At 51.1% G+C, this 20,723-nt stretch overlaps 5 protein-coding genes across 5 annotated transcripts; 3 read left to right on the top strand and 2 right to left on the bottom strand.

Annotated features, from left to right (window-relative positions):
- Positions 1–19: 19 nt before the first annotated feature.
- E0L32_011522 (uncharacterized protein) lies at positions 20–2,331 on the bottom strand (the record flags this gene model as incomplete). The annotated part of the gene is made up of 4 exons (XM_031134261.1): positions 20–141; positions 200–639; positions 704–857; positions 924–2,331. 4 exons carry the CDS (start codon positions 2,329–2,331, stop codon positions 20–22), a joined length of 2,124 nt encoding a protein of 707 aa, XP_031000484.1.
- A 2,164-nt stretch (positions 2,332–4,495) lies between these two features.
- On the top strand, positions 4,496–5,481 carry E0L32_011523 (uncharacterized protein; the record flags this gene model as incomplete). Its single annotated transcript, XM_031134262.1, has 3 exons — positions 4,496–4,697; positions 4,759–5,323; positions 5,397–5,481. 3 exons carry the CDS (start codon positions 4,496–4,498, stop codon positions 5,479–5,481), a joined length of 852 nt encoding a protein of 283 aa, XP_031000485.1.
- A 694-nt stretch (positions 5,482–6,175) lies between these two features.
- E0L32_011524 (uncharacterized protein) lies at positions 6,176–7,920 on the bottom strand (the record flags this gene model as incomplete). The annotated part of the gene is made up of 5 exons (XM_031134263.1): positions 6,176–6,302; positions 6,348–6,432; positions 6,488–7,306; positions 7,360–7,685; positions 7,748–7,920. 5 exons carry the CDS (start codon positions 7,918–7,920, stop codon positions 6,176–6,178), a joined length of 1,530 nt encoding a protein of 509 aa, XP_031000486.1.
- Positions 7,921–8,652: 732 nt separating this feature from the next.
- Positions 8,653–10,701, top strand: E0L32_011525 (uncharacterized protein; the record flags this gene model as incomplete). The annotated part of the gene is made up of 2 exons (XM_031134264.1): positions 8,653–9,400; positions 9,467–10,701. The coding sequence occupies 2 exons, from the start codon at positions 8,653–8,655 to the stop codon at positions 10,699–10,701; spliced, it is 1,983 nt and encodes a 660-aa protein (XP_031000487.1).
- A 722-nt stretch (positions 10,702–11,423) lies between these two features.
- On the top strand, positions 11,424–19,399 carry E0L32_011526 (uncharacterized protein; the record flags this gene model as incomplete). Its single annotated transcript, XM_031134265.1, has 9 exons — positions 11,424–12,034; positions 12,098–12,848; positions 12,907–13,339; positions 13,401–13,856; positions 13,904–14,968; positions 15,020–17,067; positions 17,125–17,367; positions 17,488–18,441; positions 18,506–19,399. The coding sequence occupies 9 exons, from the start codon at positions 11,424–11,426 to the stop codon at positions 19,397–19,399; spliced, it is 7,455 nt and encodes a 2,484-aa protein (XP_031000488.1).
- Between the last annotated feature and the right edge of the window lie 1,324 nt (positions 19,400–20,723).

A 20,723-nucleotide genomic window follows, 5' to 3' on the forward strand; every position in this document is an offset into this window, starting at 1 on the left:
CCATTCCGTGATACAAGATTCATTGAGTGAAGAGACCAAACATAGTATGATCAACAAAGAACATATTTTCAGGGATTGTATCTTGCAAGGGATGGGCCCAAACATCGATACCAAGCACTGAATCAGTCCAGGTTGGCGATACTATAAGAGTGGTTAGGGTTAAAGATAGTTTCCAGGATTGGTTCAAGATGACTTTTACCATCGGGGAGGGACCCATCCATGGAGCCCTCTGGTGCATCCACGTTGATGTGCTGTGCAACAAATCTGATTCGTCGTATGAGTGATTTTAACAATCTGAATGGATTCTTTAGGCCGAGAGCAAAGCCTAGACAGCGCTTCTGAGGTTCTGACAACATTGTCCAGAAGAATTTAATGCTTTCGATGTACTCGTCGGGATTCTGGGGGGCTTGTTGGAGAATGACAAGAGCCGCACTATATGCAGCATAGAACTCCCCATAATGGGCATGTCGAAGAGTAAAAGCTTTGCTGTACGCTTCTAAGAGTCTCCAGATCTTGAAAGCAGCATCAATACACTTCTTGCGCGAATCTTCTCGGGAAGCGTGGTCGAGGGTGAAATCAAAGTGAACCCGATTGAGGAACGCCTGTTCAATCAAGATCACCAACGTGCAATATGTGGTGCTAAAAAAAAAAGAGGCATCGTTAATGCGAGATTCTGACCCGCAGATGAGATTAGACTTCTTACTGTAGGTTCAGTTGATGCGGGGGGATAATCTCGGTATCCTTATTTGGGTCAAATCGAAGGTGTGCTGGAATTTCGTTGTTCCAGTCGGTCAATTGGGCTGACAATTCGCGCTTCGCTTGGAGGAGAGTTGATTGGGATGTAGTGGCACTCTTGACTGAGTACAAGTTGTTTATTACCTGCGAGGCAATCGTCGACAGCCGAAGCAAGGTCTGGAACGTACTGAGAGCGTGGCAGGTCCGGGGCTGGTAGGCGAGAGAGCCTAGAGAGAGCGGTGGAGCTTCAGGGTCTATGTAAGGTGTCCACTGGGCCATTTCATCAAATGAATCGAGAAACTCTCGCGGTGCGTTGCTGTCTGATTCGCGCAGCGCAGGCGGCCGGCCAAGCCACAAGGACTGGTACTTGTCGCTGATGTATGCACCCCAGTAGACGCGCCGTCTGATCTCTATGTCCGTGGCCGAGAGCTTGAACTTGATTCCCTCCTCGGTAGTCTTGGGTATGTTCAAATGGTAACCCAAGTCGACCATCATGCGGTATGCCATACCACAGTACACCCAACCGGCCTTCTGCTTGCCGTAGGGCACCAAGCATGTGCCACAAATGAGAAGTCCCAACACTGTCGGCATGTTGGGCTGGTCAATACAGTCAACCACCAACTCTTTGAAACGCTTGTAGAACGTCATGCCGGTAGTCCGTGGATCTTGTGCGTCCGACCTCAGGCCTTTTCGGTCGCTGTACAGACTGCTTTGTAGATAGATGGCATTCAGCAGAAGCTTGCTGACGTAAGGCCCATTATTGATCAGGCTATCCATGATTGCCGGACGGTAGCTTTGAAGATAGATCAGGTGCAACCGGTTCCAGTGTAAGTCAAGCAAGTGCATCGCCATGTTCATGGGAACGCCATCAAAGTCGATATTCGCAGTCAGACTTGGGTTTGAACACAAAATGACCTCCCTTTGTCGACTGAGCGCGGCAAGCGAGATCAGGCGATCTCGAGTTGCGCTCTTGAAAGGCTCGTCTGTCTCGTCCATTGCGGTCGGGGTATTGGACCAAAAGTCCCTACTGGATTGATCATGGAGCAGACTCGTGCCACCGTAGACTTGTATCTCGGTCTCGTCTGCCTGAGGGTCCGGCGAAGGGACTCTTTCCACTTCGGCTTGCTCCTCTATGTTATCTAAAGCGAGTCTGGCGAGAGACGGTCGCTCTTCTCTGCGAAGTGGTGACAAGTCTTGCCAGTCCGATAGCCGAGGACTGGGTTCTGCTTGATAGCTCGAAACCATACCGGTATCATGTGGTGCATTCATGGAGGTGTTGGGATCATCCGATGCCCTCATTGCGAGGGTGTGATCACCGTTTGAAGTGTCATCGGCGGAAAGTCGCTCGTTCATTTCTCGCTTGAGCTCTTCGATCTGCTGTTGGAGGGCTCTGATATCGGCCTTTTTGCTGCGTACCGCCGTCTTTCTGCCATCTTGTGGATACTCGCAGTGCCATCCTCTCGTACGGCATGTGCTACATTCAGGCTTTTGACCCTCGCATTTCACCTGGGATAATTTGTCAGTCCGCAAGCGAAAAGCCGAGCCAATCTCACCGTGCGAGTGTTCGTGGGTGTACCCAGCGGCGAAACTGTCCATCTAAAGAGCAAACTAAGACCTCACCTTTTTGCGGCGGCATGTCTTGCATGTCCGGCAGGCGCCTCTTGGAACAGTTGGCTGCGATGACGCCTGCACGACCGTGGATTCGGAAGATTGTTGTCCAGACATCCTCGTTCGCCACTCTGCCTGGCTGTTGCCACACCCTGGCTTCGCGGTACGAAAACAAGATTATGACTGACCTTGGAAACGAGCCAATCGTTTCAACATCAAATCGGCAGCTTCAATTACTCAATCGACGTATGGCGTTCGACAAAGAAACTATGCTCAATCATCCTCACTGGGTAATTATGTCGTGGAGGTGGAGAGATGGGCCCAGCAGGAACTACCTACGGAGTAAGATTCGGATAATAAAGCCCGCCCAATACGTCTCCGCTTTTCACTAGCAAATTCCTGTCGGCCAATGATAGTCAACACTAATTAGGCCTAGTTCGGTACCATTCAGGCATTGGGTACCCCAGAAAACCTTAAACCTGCACAGAATTGATTGTGTCAGAAGCACCCTGCGGGTGTCTCTTCCCTCCTCGTCATCCTGTCTTCAGGAGACCCCTCGAGCCTCGATAAATAGATCTTACAACATCCCTCCTGCCTATCTCTCAATTGTTGTTTTGTTTTTAGGGGTCTGAGGTCGCAGCTTCTCCGAGCTGTACCTCTTGGACGTCACCAACTTGATACTGGAAGTGATTTAATTCATTAGGAAAGAGGTATTAGAAAAATGATTTTAAAGGGCCCGTAACTAAGCCTGAGTACTTAAGCGTCATGTGAATAGCCACCACAACATTCAATCGCCATTGTCCTTCAAGGCTGTGAAGAGATGAGATGAGTGGCTGACCGTAGTTCTGTCATTCCGGCAGAGTGAAAGATGATCCGTGGCCGTTCTCGTGCTTCTGGGCTTGGGCATTGAGCCAGCTCAAATATGACTGCCAAAACACCGCAAAGATAGCGGTGACAATTGACCGAGATTGCGGCTGAACATAGGTAAAGTTGATGGCCATAACGAAAGGCCAGTACAGGAAGCTGCGTGGGAGGCTTTTAGATACAGTACTTTTTACTCGTTGAATGACTCCGCTGATGGTCATGCCAGAGAGAATCGCGTGAAAGGCGAAGAAGTATACATTGAACATAGATGTATAAATAAGCTGGTTCACCGCGACTTTGGTGCATGTCGAGACGATTGAGGAAGGATAGTTGAAGTGCCGGCCAAGAAAATTGAACCATCTGAGGCTGGGGATCGCCACAACCACGCCGATCGCGATACTGCGCAGCGTTCGTCGGGAATCATAGCTGTCTCCACCGACTATTTGCGCAGCAAAGTCCCCTACAAAATAGATGAGAGACATGCTGCACAGTTCTGTGATGTATGGCCGGCTACGTTGTTGGCGGGTATACCAGCCGAAAAACTTTGTAATGGAGAAACTCTGTCGGGTTTGAGATGATGTCGAATTCGTATGTGATTCTGGCGGAGTTGCTCTGACAGACGGTCTCCTTGTGGACAGGCAGCAGCGAAAAGGTTTGGATTGTCGAGGGAACTTCCGCCGGCCATTCGGCAGGCAAAACCGGCCACAGAAAAGTGCTAGGCGGGAGGTGATTCCAGCCATGTCCGCTTACGCCTGTCTGCCGCTTTGAAATTTGAACAAACTGTCACACTGTGACCGGTAACCAAATATGTCTCGTGACACTAGAGTCGGATCCGATAATATTCGACAAGAATGGCGTATCTGAGTTCCGATAACGGGAACAGAGGCCAGTCAGCTCTTCTTCGGCTCTGGAGATATGGAGGGCGAGCAAAGACACCACAAACGGTATGGACCGGGAGTCTGAATGATTAGTAACTAGAGAAGTACCTCGAAATCTAGTATTTGTTTAAAAAAACGCCGTGTTAGTGGCCTCGGACAAGTGCGCTTGCCTCCACGCGTGGTTATGCGCGAAGCGGACATATGAAGATCTATATCCGTGACTACCCAATCTGGTCTCTCGGGCTTTTCAAATTCCGTACTGATCGAGCCCAGTAGTGTTATCATAAGGAAGTCTGAAACTTCGAGGTGAGCCTGGTTAGGAACCCCACCCCTCATCTTCGCCTGTCGGACATTGAAAGGTCCGGTTACAAGAGGTCCCCAACCTTTACGATCATTCGTTCGGATATAATATGTCATCACTTAAAGCATTTAATGGCGGTCCTTTTGAACATATCAATCAGTATCTCTTTGGCCAGTATCGAGCAAGACATCGACAGGCAGTGGCAAAGATGGTCAACGAGTACTCTTCAGCGTGCTGTACTACTCCAGCTGCGGTTGTCGGCGAATACGCGCCCAAGGGCTCATGGACCGAGATCAATGGGTTCAGAACGTGTTGGTAATCCCTCTTCTCCACTTGGTGCGTGAGCCGCACTTTGCTGATATTTCTGCAAAGATGTAACCGGCTCGCCCAAAGCCAAAAAAGCAATCCTGCAGGTCTACGATCTCTTTGGATATTCTCCCCAGACCTATCAAGGTGCAGACATTCTCGCAACCAAAGGAAGCGAGCCGTACCTCGTATTCGTACCCGATTTCATTGGCTCCGATCGGGCTGCGCAGCATGCGTGGTTCTTGCCCAATGCCGACGAGAAGCCCCTCCAAGACCTTCTAGCGGTAGTAACGTCGAAGCACATGATGGCGGACATCCACACGACGGCGGAGGCCTTGAGGTCCGACGAGAGATATAGACATGTGCAGAGATGGGCTGGTGTCGGCTTTTGCTGGGGCACCAAGGGTGTCAGTCTCATTGCTGCCCGGGAAGGCCAGTCGTTGCTAGACGTAACGGCTCTCACGTCACCATCAAGACTCGATCCCGAAGAGGCCAAGACTATCACAACCCCGACTATGATGCTAACGTCGAACGGGGAGGATGAGACAGTCGCAAGGAGTTATTGCGAGAACCTTAAAGGCCCTAAGTACCTGGAGAGATTCGAAGAGACCCATGGCTGGATGTCGGCAAGGTATGCTTAGGCACTTTCAAGTAGGCCAGCTCATCACTATTTCCTCTTTTTGCTGACTAGGGAACAATTCTAGAGGGAATCTTGATCAAGAGCGATGTCGAAGGGAGTACGAAAGAGGCTATCAGCTTGTCCTCTCGTGGTTAGCTAAGTACCTCTAGAAGAAGCCTGGAACACTTGGTGTTTCGAATCAGGTATTATAGATATATAATGATGATTGGACGTCTGGATTAGTGGACTTTTTCATATGAATGACCCGTATGTAATCCGGCTGTTCCCGTACAGACTTCTGTAAATTCCAGCCATAGAACGGAAACGCTATTGTGTACCTGGGTAAATCCGTCATAGGCTTTACGGGTGCACAGTCGCAATGTGTCGAAGACTTATGAAATTAAGGGATTTATCTAGTGGACGTTGAATTCAGCATTGATCTTTATGCGTAGAGCTTCTCCAATTTCGTCCCTATCACATGCATGTTTACCAACCTGAAAACCCCTCTCCTTTGCGTTCTCGGCGAGGGTATTAACGTCAGTATCACAAGAGTATAGGTAGTGTCAGAGATATGGAATCGACATGTGCAGAGAATTAACTCGTCTCAGGAGTGGGCTAGTGCTATTGTGATGTATGTATGTTGTCCGTTGTTCCTAGATGTTGAACCTTTTAGCACGCTGAGTCTATCAAGCGGTCTTTATAGGTTGCTCCAGGCCACACAGAATGAGTGTCTCCTAATATGTATTTTCCTACCGCGAGAAGCATCGTTATACCTCAATTTTGAATGTATTTTCCTTCAAGAGCCCTTTCTTAATATGAAACTTGATGCCTTGAAATGGGTATCTAAAACATCCCTCCTGCGCATCACAAAACCATCCTGAACTCAGGGTCCCGGTCGTCCCCGTATCCCCGATATTTGTTATACTTGCCCTGAGCCTTATCACGGTTGACCTTCGCACAGTATAGCACGTTCAAAAGTATTCTGTTCTTGCTGTCAGTCGTCATACTTATCCAAATCTGTACTAGGGCCACCCACGCAAGCCAGGCATATGCTAGCAATCCAAGGACGATGCTATGTGATTTGTGGTATTGTGGTGCTTCGGTAGAGGGATAAATAAAGGCTGTCAGGGCTTTAGTGATTGACGTCTTCTGCATGGATTGTGCACAGCAACCTACCACAGACGAAACCACCGCAATTCGCAATCATGAGCTGCACGCCCAACGCCGTCGCTCGTTTGAAGTGTGCAGCCGAATTATTAGAACACCACACTAATATGGGTGGGACACTGGCGTACAAGCCAGTTGCCATGAGAAATGTCATGCCAAACTTGACTTGGTTGTCATGCTCCCCGACATTAGCAATCACGGCGTACCCGATGATGGCTAGCGGAAGTGTTACAAGCATGATAATGCCTCGGACCTTGAGACGATCCGATACAAAGGCCACACCCACGGTGAGAACAGAGGCTACGGCGTATGGGATGACCGACCAAAGTTGAGCATCATTGGCCGTGTAGCCCAGGCCGTTGATGATGGAGGGGAGGAAGAGACCGAAAGAGTAAAGGCCTGATAGGATGGCAAAATACGCGGTGGCGGTTAGAAAGACTTGAACATCTAACACCCCACGGCGAATCTCAGACCAGCGAAACTTTTCCACCGTTTCGGACTCTTGGCCATCAGTCAGGTGGCGTCTAGTGTCGTTGCGGAGTCTCGATTCTCCATATCTGCGCTCTTCTGGTGTCAAGAACGAGGCAGTCGCGACGCTGTTAGGGAGGAAAATGTACCCGCCGACACCAGCGACAACCGTGATTAGGCCCTCGATGATCATGATCCAGCGCCAGCCAGCGTCGACGGATCCCACAACCGGAATGGCGGAAAGACCACGGGCAAGGAGGCCCCCGAATGCGCCGGCGAGGGATGCACTGACGTAGAATAGACCAACCCGGAGGGCGAGTTCACCGCGAGTATAGATTCCGGAGAGATAGAGGACCATCCCTACAGTCGAGTTAGGAAGGCCGTAAAACCGTGTAGACTAGGGTGCAACATACCTGGCACAAGACCCCCTTCGAAAAGCCCTAGAATTGCACGAACAACGAGGAAACTGGCATAGTTTCGAACAAAGCCCAAACACATGCCGGCAATCCCCCAGGCAGCCGTAAGGAAGGCCAGCCAAATTCTTGGACTCGCCCTCTTAAGCACCAGGTTGCTGGGCAACTCAGCGGCGATGTAAAAGGCAAAGAAGATGGCGAGTCCGTTGGCATATTGGCCATTGGACAGCTTAAGATCCTTCTCCAGCCCCAAGATTTTGGCATTGCCAACATTAGTTCGGTCGAAGAACGAGCAGAGAAATAGGACACCAAGAACTGGGACGATTCTTCATCAAGATGTTTCAGTCAGAAGCAATCTTAAGGGCCGAACGGGTTTGAAAGGACACACCTTGTATCGAGTTTCAAGAGGAGTTTCCGCGTGAAGGCTTTGTTACGATGCACATTTTCGATTGCGGGCAGTGATTCATCTTCGCCGACTACTTGATGACTGGATGTTTCGAACTCATCGTGGGCATCTTCTGGCTTCTCTAATGGCCCTGTCGGCTTCTTGTCGCTAGCCATGCTGCAAGAGATTGGAGAGGTGAGCAAGGCGAAAAGAGTGGATTAACTTGTCAATGTCTTGCCTATGTCAGTGCATACCAAAACCAGCAGACTCGGTCTCAATTTCTGGGGTATGGGGTACTGGGGTAGGGGAGACTTTGTATTTGAGCCTTGCGTGCTGGGAGATGGCGATTGAAACCGCCGGAGATGTGTTTGTTGCCGAAGGGCTGACCTGAGATGTGTTTGTTGCCGAAGGGCTGACCTGATTGGATGGATCGAACGGAGTGGCCTCTGCTTTTCCCAAGTTCATACATGTCTGTAGTTACTTAATACTTCTGATCTTCCGTACGGACAAGGAGGACGCATCCCGTTAGCGATATGGCTAACGGATAAGTGCAAGTCCGGGCCTAAACTAGCCTGAAATGTGCTTCGGGCAAGGTGTGCTGCCACGGATCTTTCAATTGCCGACGGTCAAAGGCAGGCGCCGAAAAGGTGATCCCTTGTCGCTAGACAGGGATATGGATTCATTCGGGGATTGAAGTCGCGAAGCATCAACCTGCCACTATATGGGATCTCGAGGTCCGAGTAACTCACATGGGTTACATGTGCTTTCGGCGGGAATTTTCAACGGCGCCACAGCCAGTCGTTATGTGAGACAGGCAGATATATATAAACACTTGCCCTCTGCTAGTTCTTCATATCTATCATTGTTATTTCCAATCTAATCCTTTTACACGAGACCAAAAGTGCACCATGCCATCTGCAGTCGAAACTCCGCAGTACGCCCATCCAGTGGCCTTCGAAGCTCTGGACCAAGATCAACTCAGTAGCACGCATGCAAAGGAGGCAGCCGTTGAAAGGGACCTGGATGTTGTCCCATCGAAGAATAGAATCGTACCCGGTTCTTACAACATTCCCATCGGCGTCTTCCCGCCCTTGGCTTGGTCATTCCCTGACGCCGACGTGGTCGCGTTCAAGCTGGTGCAGAGGCTGAATAAAGCTTTGAAAGAAGGAGATGTTTCAGCGATAGCACTTGTTTTCCACGAGAACAGTTACTGGCGCGACCATCTATGTCTCACCTGGGACTTGCGCACGATGAAGGGGCATGATAAGATAGCCCATTTCGTTGCAAACAGTCCGAATTTGGACTGTGTATCGATCGAGGTAGACATCTCGACCCAGCTTCGTGCGCCCAAGCATGGTCCAATTGACGGACTATACGGCCCAGCCTCGAGTGCTTCAGGCATCGAGTTCTTTGTGAAAGTGTCAACGAAGGCTGGCGCTGGCCGAGGCGTCGCCAAGTTGGCCGAGATTCAGGGCCAGTGGAAGTTCTTTACGCTTTTCACGACCCTCGAGAAGCTGCATGGCCATGAGGAACTACTGAACGAGCGTCGTCCGAATGGTGCCGAGCACGGAGAAAAGCTTGAACGACAGAACTGGCAAGATAAACGCCAGGCCGCTATCGATTTCTGGGAGCGTGAGCCTGCCGTGCTTATCGTGGGTAAGTGGTGGCCTCGTCCCATGATCAGAGGTGCTGCATAGAATGAACCTAACCTTTTCGTTCCAGGCGCTGGCCAAAGCGGACTGACAACAGCCGCGAGACTAAAGGCTCTCAATGTCGACACTCTGGTCATCGACCGCGAAGATCATGTCGGGGACAATTGGCGCCGACGGTACCGCCATCTTGTTCTTCATGATCCAGTGTGTCTAAATCACATGCCGTACCTGAAATTCCCCGCCCAATGGCCCAAGTTCACGCCAAAGGACAAGCTGGCGGAATTCTTCGAAGCTTATGTGTCTCTCTTGGAACTGAATGTGTGGGTCAAGACAAGAGTTGTATCAAGCACATGGAATGACAGCAGACAAGAATGGACCGTGGTCTTGCAGCGGACACGGGCAGACGGCACCTCTGAGACACGCACGATCCATCCAGCCCACATCATCCAAGCAACCGGGCACGCAGGCCCGAAAAACATGCCTTCCATCAAGGGCATGGAATCATTTAAAGGCAACATGGCTCATAGCACCGAATTTGCAAGTGCTGCTCCAAATGGCCAGGGCAAAAAGGCTGTAGTAGTCGGTTCAAGCAATTCCGCCCACGATATCGCCCAGGATTACTACGAGCAGGGCTACGATGTTACAATGATCCAGCGAAGCTCGACCCTGGTTATCTCATCCAAGTTTAGGAACACGGTGGGAGTCAAGGGCCTTTTCACAGAGGATGGACCGCCAACCGAGGATGCGGACCTGCTGGTATGGAGCTTGCCGATGGAGCTTTTCAAAGCCCAGCAGAAGAAGGTGTGCGAGTTGCAGAATAAGTTTGATGCCGAACTTCTGGAAGGCTTAGCCCGGGTCGGGTTCAACTTGGATCGTGGGGTGGACGATACCGGCTACATGATGAAGTACTTGCACCGCGGAGGCGGCTATTACGTCGACGTGGGTGCAAGTCAGCTCGTGGTGGATGGGAAGATCAAACTGAAACAGGGCACAGAGATTGCTGAGATCTTTCCTCACGAAATTCTCTTTTCGGATGGTAGTCGGTTGCCAGCTGATGAGATTGTGTTTGCCACAGGCTTCCAGAACATGCGGACACAGACGCGGGTCATCTTCGGCGACCAAGTTGCCGATCGTGTGGAAGATGTCTGGGGATTCGACCAAGAAGGCGAGGTTCGAACAATCTGGAAGCGAACCGGTCATCCTGGATTCTGGTATATGGGGACAAACTTCGCATATTGCCGCTACTTCTCTCGGATTGTCGCGTTGCAGATCAAGGCTATCCAGGAAGGAATCACGCACTGGTGAAGTTATCCCGCGTCGCGGGGTAGTAAGTCCTCCAGACGTCTCCTATCATTATTGGTTATCTCAGCTCCTCCGTCGACTTAGTATCTGAATTCCTAAAAGTTATCTCCGATTGCTTTTCACCATTAGCTTTCTTGTCTAAGTGGAAGCCTTCCTGCCCTATGTGGGGGAGCCTATGTTTCTGAATCTGGCAGATATTGCCAATCTGTTCGCCATATGTCACAGTGTACATATCTTTCAGCTCTGTGGGCCTCAAAACGCGTGTCAGCAGAATTGCACGGAGACGGGTCGGGCTTCATGCAAGCATTCGATGTTCCGTATGATTCCCGACTGCCGATCAATACCGAAACTTGGCCGCGAGGTTCGGTCTCCAATTAATTCACTTCCCCGAATCGCTCTATCAGCCGAAGAAAACGTATTGTCAGAACCGTGGCGTCCTCGGCGACTTTGTTCTACGAATGACACTGAAACGTCGCTCGCCTGCTCATCCAACCCAAAGTCAAAACTGTGTCAAGATGGAGTTTGCGGAAGTTACCAATCACCACCAGTATATCTTTGTTTTTATGCCAGCTCCTGAGTTAGACTAAATTTCTCATCTCACACATATCGCAACAACTAGTGTCGTACTGCCACAGTAACACCGTATGCTCGGTTCTCAGGCTTCCTTTCCTCCCAAACACATCAAGATACCACTACTTCACTAAGCCGCGTGCAAGTGTCACAGTATGGGCAGTGTAGAGAACAGTATTTTCTGCCCGGGGGCTTCCTCGAATGTCCAGGAGGGCGACGCTCCAGCCGCCATCGCAGATGCGAGCTCGAATGGAAAGGCGGCATTCAACTCTTACCACGAACCAATAGCTATCGTGGGCATGGCCATGAGGCTTCCTGGTGGAATCCGCACCTCCGATGCCTTCTGGGACTTCCTCGTGAAGAAAAGGAGCGCCCGCAGCAGAGTACCAAATGATCGATACAACGTGGACGGCTTCTTCGGGCCTGGGAAGGCCGGCCATGTCGGAACCGAGTTTGGCTACTTCCTTGATGATGTCGACCTCGCCGATATGGATACTTCGTTTTGGACGATGACCCGACAAGAGGCAGATGTCATGGATCCGCAGCAACGTTTGGCCCTCGAAGTAGTCCATGAATGCCTCGAGAATGCTGGGGCCAAAGACTGGCGTGGCAAGAGCATTGGCTGCTACATGGGATGCTTTGGGGAAGACTGGCTAGACATGGAACTCAAAGACGACCAAAATTCCAACATGTATCGCATGGCAGGCTACAGTGACTTCGTCATCTCCAATCGCGTTTCGTATGAATTCGACTTCAGAGGACCGAGGTAAGTTTGTTCAGTGATCCTTCCCACTCTTTTAGGCACTTTCTAACAGTACCTGCCCCCCAGTATGACTATCCGTACAGCATGCTCGTCCTCTCTGACTGGTCTTCACGAGGCCTGTATGGCTATAACCCGCGGCGATTGTTCCGCTGCTGTTGTGGGCGGTACGAGTATCATCACCGCGCCCCGGATGACGATTGCGCTCACAGAGCAAGGCGTTATCTCACCGACAGGGAGCTGCAAAACATTTGATGCTAGTGCCGACGGTTATGCTCGCGGCGAGGGAGTGTCGGCATTATACGTCAAGAAGCTGAGCGACGCGATCCGGGATGGAGACGCGGTTCGTGCTGTCATTAGGTCGTCATGTGTCAACTCCGATGGGAAGACGCCGGGCCTTACTATGCCGAGCACCCAGGGACACGAGTCGCTGATGCGACATGCCTACCAAATGGCAGGCATCGCAGATTTCTCGCAGACTGCCATGATCGAGTGTCATGGAACAGGTACCAAGGCTGGGGATCCGATCGAAACTAGGGCAGTGGCGAATGTCTTTGGGCCCTATGGCGTGTATATCGGTTCTGTCAAGCCGAACCTTGGCCATTCAGAGGGGAACTCGGGCCTTTCCAGTGTTATCAAGATGGTTTTGGCTCTCGAGAACAAAACTATTCCCCCAAACATCAACTTCACTACGCCAAATCCCGACATTCCCTTCAAAGAAGGTAACTTGATCGTTCCGGTTGAGCCTACGCCATGGCCTGTGGGCAAAGCTGAGAGAGTGGGTGTTAATTCGTTTGGGATTGGAGGAGCAAATGCACACGTAAGGACCTACCGGGGCTCATAAAACCTGTTTTGTTAAGCTCACCCCTTGTCTACAGGTCATTCTCGATTCGGCTTCATCTCTAGGCCTTGGAAAACCAAGCCCTGGTAGAGCTCGCAATTTGCCCGCGCTTCTGGTTGCCTCAGCTAAGCATACCAACGCGCTCAAGCAATGCATGAACAACTTCGACACCTATGCCCTTGAACATCCGGGGTACCTGCATCATATGAGCTATACTCTCGGTGCCAGGCGTGAAACATTCTCTCACAAGGCTTTCTCTGTGGCCACACCGGGTAGCCCCTTGTCAATGTCTCCGATTATGACGCTTGGCAAGCCCTACAATTTAGTTTGGACCTTCACCGGGCAAGGTGCACAGTGGGCGCAGATGGGGAAGGAGCTTTTTGACAATGAACCTGTGTTCCAGAACTCCATTCGCACGCTCGATAAAATCCTTGCTCAATTAGCAGAGTCACCGAATTGGCGTTTGGAAGGTGTGTATCGTTGCTTTAACTACCGACCCACAAGACAACTTGATACTGAACGTCACCCCAGATGAGCTCCTTCGGCCAAAGAACCAGAGCAGACTATCTGAAGCCGAATTCTCGCAACCATGCTGCACCGCTATTCAAATAGGCCTTGTCGATCTCCTGAGGCACTGGGGTGTCGAACCCCGAGCCGTCCTTGGACACTCCTCCGGCGAGATCGCTGCCGCTTATGCTTGCGGGGCTATAAACTCGGTCGAAGCTATTCTCATAGCTTATTACAGAGGCCAGATCACAAAGGGACTCGGCAAAGTTCATGCAGGCGGGATGGCTGCGGTCGGTCTCGGGCGTCAGGATGTCTCGTCCTTTCTTCAACCTGGTGTCGTCATTGGCTGCGAGAACAGTCCTTCAAGCGTGACACTAACAGGTGATATGGATACCCTTGAGACAGTCATGTGCAATATTCAAGATGCATTCCCAGAAACCTTGGTGCGCACTCTGCGGGTTGAGTGTGCATATCACTCTCGTAAGTGCAAACACCTAATGATCATGCAATGCCCTAACAATTTCTAGATCACATGGAGACGGTTGCAGGCAGATACCTGTCTCTAATCAAGGATATTGTACATGCGGAATCACCACTTGTGCCGTTCTATTCCTCAGTTACAGGTAAAATCATTTCCACAGCTGGTGCACTTGGTGCATCGTACTGGGTCCAGAACCTTGTATCTCCGGTTCTCTTCTATCCCGCTGTACGCCAAGCCCTGTCAACTCTCCCATCCCCTACTTGTTTCGTCGAAATTGGGCCTCACTCGGCTTTGGCCGGTCCTATTCGTCAGGCTTTCAGAGCATTTGATGATAGCCTTCTCGACTATGTCCCGACATTAGTTCGGAACAACAACGCCATGGTGGACATGCTGAACATGGCTGGGAATCTCTGGCTTCGAAACACGGAAATCGACTTCACTTTGCTCAACCGCGAGTCTGAGCTCCTCTCCGATCTTCCGTCTTATCCATGGCATTACGAAGCCAAACACTGGGCTGAGAGTCGCATTTCAAAAAGCTGGCGAATGAGGAGCTTCAAACGCCACGATATTCTCGGCGATCGCGTTCTCCAGAGCACAGATCTGAACCCTTCATGGCGTAATATTCTGAGACTCGATGATGTGCCATGGATTCGAGACCATGAAATTGCCGGCGATGTGCTCTTTCCTGCAGCCAGTTTCATCGCCATGGCTGGGCAGGCTATCTTTCAGTTGTCTGGTATTGACGATTATACTGTGCGACGGGTCAACATCACCACAGCGCTGGTAGTTCAGGAGGGTAAACCAATTGAGCTAGTCACCAGCTTTCGGCCAGTTCAACTTACGACAAGTCTGCAATCGTGTTGGTACGACTTTGATGTGACATCTTTGAACGGCAGCACCTGGGTCAAGCACATAACGGGCCAGATTCGAGCCGGTCGCGAATTCGAGCACACCCAAAGCGCTATTGAGCCACTGGAACGTCAGGTTTCCGCCTCGGGATGGTACCGTGTTATGAGGCGATTCGGATTGGCCTATGGACCTAGGTTCCGTCTCCTCAAAGATGTCACGACTGGAGTTGATGACACAAAGGCGGTCGCTACGATCGAGGACGGTAGGCCTTCTTGCCTATTCATTACTGTAAACATTTACTAATGTTGCCCAGGGAACTTTGAGGAAAGAGAATCATCATACGCTCTTCACCCTGCAGCCCTTGATGCGTCATTCCAACTTTTGATGGTCGCCGCTTTCAAGGGAATATCCAGGCGGTTTGATACTCTATCGGTTCCAACATACGTAGAGGAACTTTACGTCAGGCCTCCGAATGGAGTCGTGCGGATGCAGGGCGAGGCTACACGAAACGCTAGAGGGCTTTTCGGAAGCCTTTCCGGAGTTTCGAATGGGGAAACTGTGATCAGCCTCAAGAATCTTCAGCTCTCGCCCTTGGTCCACAGCGAAGAGATTGTGGGTGATGATCCTCACGCCGCCATTGAGCAGAGATGGGATCGTGATCTCAACTTCCTCGATCTCTCAACATTGATGTTTTCAAGGGATATTACTCAGGAGCACATGCTCCTTGAGAAATTTGCCTTGGCATGCATGATTGAAAGCAGTGTCCAGCTTGAGAGATTGCAGACTGACATCTGGTATATGAACAAATTTCGTGCTTGGCTAGCCGCCCAGCGGGAGACTGCCTGCACAGGTGACTATCCAAACGTTGCAGAATCCGGAGATCTGGCCACGATGAGCAGCCAGGACAGAAGGCAGCTCATATGCGAGCTTTATGATCAGCTGTCCAAGACAGGGGCAAAGGATGTTACGATTGCAGTCCATCGCATATTCTCCTCCGTGGCTGGCATCTTCGAAGGTACAGTCAACGCGCTTGACGTCCTCTTGAACAACGATGTTCTCACTGGAGTCTACAATTATATGCAGCTCTGGGAGTATGGCGAGCTGTTTCGCCTGCTTGGTCATACTAAGCCAAACCTCAAAATCCTCGAAATCGGTGCCGGGACCGGCGGGACAACCAGCACTATCATACCGCATATGACTTCCAGCTATGGCGAGCGCCTGTACGGAACGTATACGTACACCGATATTTCTGCAGGCTTTTTTGTCACTGCGAAAAATCGGTTTCACGATGTCGCTGGAATGGAGTACGCGGTATTAGACATCTCTAAGGACCCCATTGCGCAAGGCTTCAAAGCCGAGTCTTTCGACCTCATCATCGCCTGCAACGTCTTACACGCCACCCCTAGCTTGCACGACACGCTGACCAACGTCCGTAAACTCCTTCATCCTCGTGGCAGGCTGCTCCTACAAGAGCTAAGCCCTACGACAAAGTGGATCAATTATGTCATGGGTCCTCTGGCAGGTTGGTGGCTTGGAGAAGCGGATGGTCGCGTGGATGAGCCGTACGTAACTCCTGATCGGTGGGACCAGGAGCTCAAGGCAGCTGGCTTTGGGGGGATTACCACCGTCAAGTTTGATGGGCATCTTAACAACAACATCATCGCCATGCCATCTTGCGATAAACACAAAACGAAACGAATCACGATACTGGTACCCGAACCGAGCTCCCCTCATGTGATCGACATTGTCAATCTTCTTAACCAGAGAGGGTACGAAACAGATTACTGTGCGCCCTTGGAGATTCCGCGGCCCGGACAGATGGTACTATCCCTCTTGGATATGGGCGAACCATTCTTCCATAATCTGACCTCTGAGCGTTTTACCTGGCTCCAGTCGATTCTAGACTGTATCAAAGAGTCCGGGATGTTGTGGATAACTGCGGCTTGCCAGATCATGTGCAAAGACCCTCGTTATTCCCAAACGCTCGGCTTCGCACGAACCATCCGTTCGGAACTACAAATCGATTTCGCTACCCTCGAACTTGACAGTTTGGTTGACGCGGCGGCATGGGCAGTCATCCCAGATGTTTTGCACGAGTTTGAACATCGTGTCCATGAAGACGAAATGAATCCAGTCATGGAGTATGCCTACGATAGCGGGGCAATCCAGGTCGGCAAATTCCATTGGATTTCTGTGAACGAGTTGTTGCAAGAGGAGCAAGACACGACCCGCGCGAGACAGCTCGATATTGAAAGACCAGGAGCGCTTCAGACACTGTTCTGGCAACAGGTTAGGTCTCTTCCCGAAGTTGCAGAGGACTGGGTAGAAATAGAGCCCCGAGCAGTTGGCTTGAACTTCAAGGTCAGTGACTAGCAGCCTCCTGAATCCACTTCGTTTTCTAATGATGATTTACCCTAGGATGTATTGATTGCTATGAATATTGTTCCTGGCCCTGACCGCATGAACGGCGAAGGGGGTCTGGGATGCGAATGCAGTGGCGTTGTCACCAAGGTTGGGCCGAACGTTGTGGGGCTCAAGATTGGAGATCCCGTCGTCTCAATTGCCGCAGGTTCCTTTGCCACCAAGTTGACCACCCGGGAGCATCTGTGTACCAAGATGCCCGATGGCTTGAGCTTTTCTGAGGGCGCGACCATACCATGCGTTTACGGCACCGCCATATACTCGCTTATAGACGTGGCGAGGCTCGAAAAGGGGCAGGCAAGTCAACCACTACCCGAATTGACATCATGTTTGCGAGACATATCTAATGAAGTTTAAAAGACCATCCTGATTCATTCTGCGGCCGGTGGGGTAGGCATCGCCGCAATCCAGGTTGCAAAGATGATTGGGGCCGAAGTGGGTTTCCAGGTTGAAAATACATGCTTCTCTGTGGTGGCTAATCGCGAGCAGATTTACTGTACCGTGGGCACGTCAGAAAAGGCTGGTTTCTTGACGCAACACTTCGGGATCCATCGTGATCGGATATTCTACTCGCGGGACACTAGCTTTGTTCCCGATATCATGGCTGCCACGAAGGGCCGCGGTGTGGACGTAGCACTCAACTCCCTCTCCGGCGAGCTGCTACATGCCACCTGGCGATGCATTGCCAAATTCGGAATCATGGTGGAAATCGGCAAGCGGGACTTCCTTGGTCGGGCGCATCTCGCGATGGACGTCTTCGAGCAGAACCGCTCATTCCAGGGAGTAGACCTTACTGAGGTCTGTACGCAGCGCCCGGTGCTCATGAATAGTCTTCTTCAGCGGGCTATCCGGTACTATGAGCAGGGCCACATCAAACCTATCAGTCCCATCAAACAGTTTGATGCAACACAAGTGGAAGATGCATTCCGATTCATGCAAAAAGGGCAACACATTGGCAAGATCGTCATCATATTACCTCAGGCAAAGCAAATGTCACTTCTTCGAGTGAAAACAGAGAGAAGAGAGCTGACCTTTCGTCAAGACCGTGCCTACCTGATCGTTGGGGGACTCGGCGGCCTCGGACGCTCAGTCGCATCGTGGATGGTAGAGCGAGGCGCGGCTCACATAATCTTCTTTTCACGATCTGCGGGGGCAGTACCTAAGGACGATCCTTACCTACGCGAACTCGAAGCTCAAGGGTGTGCTGTACAAACCTTCTCTGGCAGCGTTGCCAAGGCGGGCGATGTTGCCCGCGTGATCAGAGCTGCTGGAAGGCCGATTGCGGGCGTGCTCCAGGCGTCTTTAGTGCTTAGTGTAAGTCTTTTGCGTTTGCTTTTTGTAGCTTTGAGACATCATCAGCTGAACGATGCCATCCTAGGATGCTTCGATAAACGAGATGACCTTCGAGCAGTGGCAGGCAGCGATACAGCCCAAGGTTCAAGGAACTTGGAATCTTCACAAGATCCTCCTCTGTCAAAAGGAACCTCTGGACTTCTTCTTCCTCTTCAGCTCCCTCTCGGGGCTTGCGGGGCAACCCGGCCAGGCCAACTACGCTAGCGCGAATGCCTTTCTGGACGCCTTCGTCCAGTACCGTCATGCCCAGGGACTGCCAGCTTCTGTCCTCGACATCGGTGCAATGGACGACGTAGGTTACTTGAGCAAGAATGCCAGTATCCTTGAAGCTTTACGCGCGACCACCCTCCATGTGCTTCATGAGCAAGACCTTCTCGACTCTCTCGAGTTGATGATACGCCGTTCTCGTCCTCAACTATCCACTGTCGGAACGCCTTTTGGGTATGTAAGCGGTAGTCAGGTAGGAATCGGCTTCCGCTCATCCATTCCATTGTCGGCACGCAACAATCGCACGATATGGAAGCGCGATCCTCGGATGGCTATCTACCGTAACATCGAACCACAGGCGGTAGTTGCGAACATTGTCTCAGGCGACAACGTTCTGAAGCATTTCCTTTCCGAAGCGAGCAGCAACCCGGGTACCCTCCAATCAGCTGAGAGCATTTCATTTCTCGCCAAGCAGATCGGAGAGACCCTCTTTGGCTTCATGATGCGTGATCTCGGGAGTCTAGATTTGAAAGCGCCGCTAAGCTCGCTTGGCGTGGATTCCCTCGTCAGCATCGAATTGCGCAATTGGTTGCGGCAGAACATAGGGGCTGAGTTCACAGTGCTGGAAGTTGCGGGTTCAGAGAATTTACTGGATCTGGGAGGGAAAACCGTGGCTAAGCTAGGCGAACGTTACGCTACTGCTGCCGTGTAACCAACATTATGCGAAATTATCATCCAACTTGGCCTACGACACTAGCTTTTCAGTCTTCCATGATTGGGAGTTGGGCTGACTGTGTGTGAATAGCACCGGCCCAAACATGTAGATGCATCAGGCTATTGGTATTATGCCCAGGAGGCAACTGACTTGGGTTGGGTAAGAAGTCAGCACATCTCAGGCAGTAACAGGATGGTTTTCTTTTTACTTTCCACTAAGCCGTCAGCGTACGGCGAGACAAACCTCGGTGAACCATTCGAGTTAACGTTGATTCCCTAGGTACCGTGCGGCTGAAAGCGTGCGTCTTTGTGGCAAGCTGTACCGCCACTCTTTGCTTTTTGGCTTCTGCCATATCTTGTTCCGATGTCAGCTCCGCAGGATGGTCCTACCGATGTCCCCAGAAATAGAAGGCCCAACGGTCGTTATCGCTCGATGTAAGCACTAATAGGCCAGTCACAAAGGCGATCTTTGCATGACCCGTCTGAGCGCCGGCACCGCATCCCTGGTAGGTTCCAAACGTCGGTGCGCTTAGAGTCACATTCACAATCCTGATCCTCGACCCTTGTCTTCACACGGCTCCGTGGCAGTGTGCCACTGCTTTTATCGAGCGACCATGCGTGCGCAAGGTTGTGTAGCCAACGGCATCTAATGACACCTAACCGCCGTTATGGCTGTTAGTTACATGGGCAGGCCGACCAATCGTTGAGCGCCTAGTCAACGTGGCTTGCAGATCAAGCATCTAGCTTTTCAGCTTGTGCTGCTTTTGGAAATTGTGAGGCTATGGCTTCACGCCACCCGCAGACCTTTTCGGCCAGATTCCGGAAGGATTCGCTTATTTGCTTTGTCAGTAGTGTTCTCACTGGTCATCGCTGTTCGGATCATGTATGATGAGCTCAATTGATCTCCGGGCGTGGCATACTAGATCCCGCTCCTAAAATGGTGCGCCCTGAAGAGTCAGACCACCATCGCTTTTCAGGATGACGGGTTGACCCGCAGCTCCCATAGCTGAAGTTGGGCGTATCACCTGTTTTCTGTATGGTAGGATCATGTCTGAAACCTATGTCGGTTGGGATATCGGAACGACGCCCGCGATAGGCCTTGATGCTAGAAACAACGCTAGTTGGCGAGATACGTAGCCAGGAACCAAAGACTGTTGATTCGCGGACTTCCTCACCCAATTGTTAAGTCTAGCTGGAAATCAAGTCACCGTAGCTGAAAGCTTGATCCAACCCCTTATCTTCCATACTACTACTCCCCGAACATTAGATGACCATGGCCTTCATGTCGTCCGACCTTTCATAAGCTGGAAACGCCCAAATCG

The sequence above is a fragment of the Thyridium curvatum genome (genome assembly GCF_004353045.1).
Source record: "Thyridium curvatum strain D216 chromosome Unknown NODE_109_length_111707_cov_65.997051, whole genome shotgun sequence".
Lineage (NCBI taxonomy): Eukaryota > Fungi > Ascomycota > Sordariomycetes > Thyridiales > Thyridiaceae > Thyridium > Thyridium curvatum.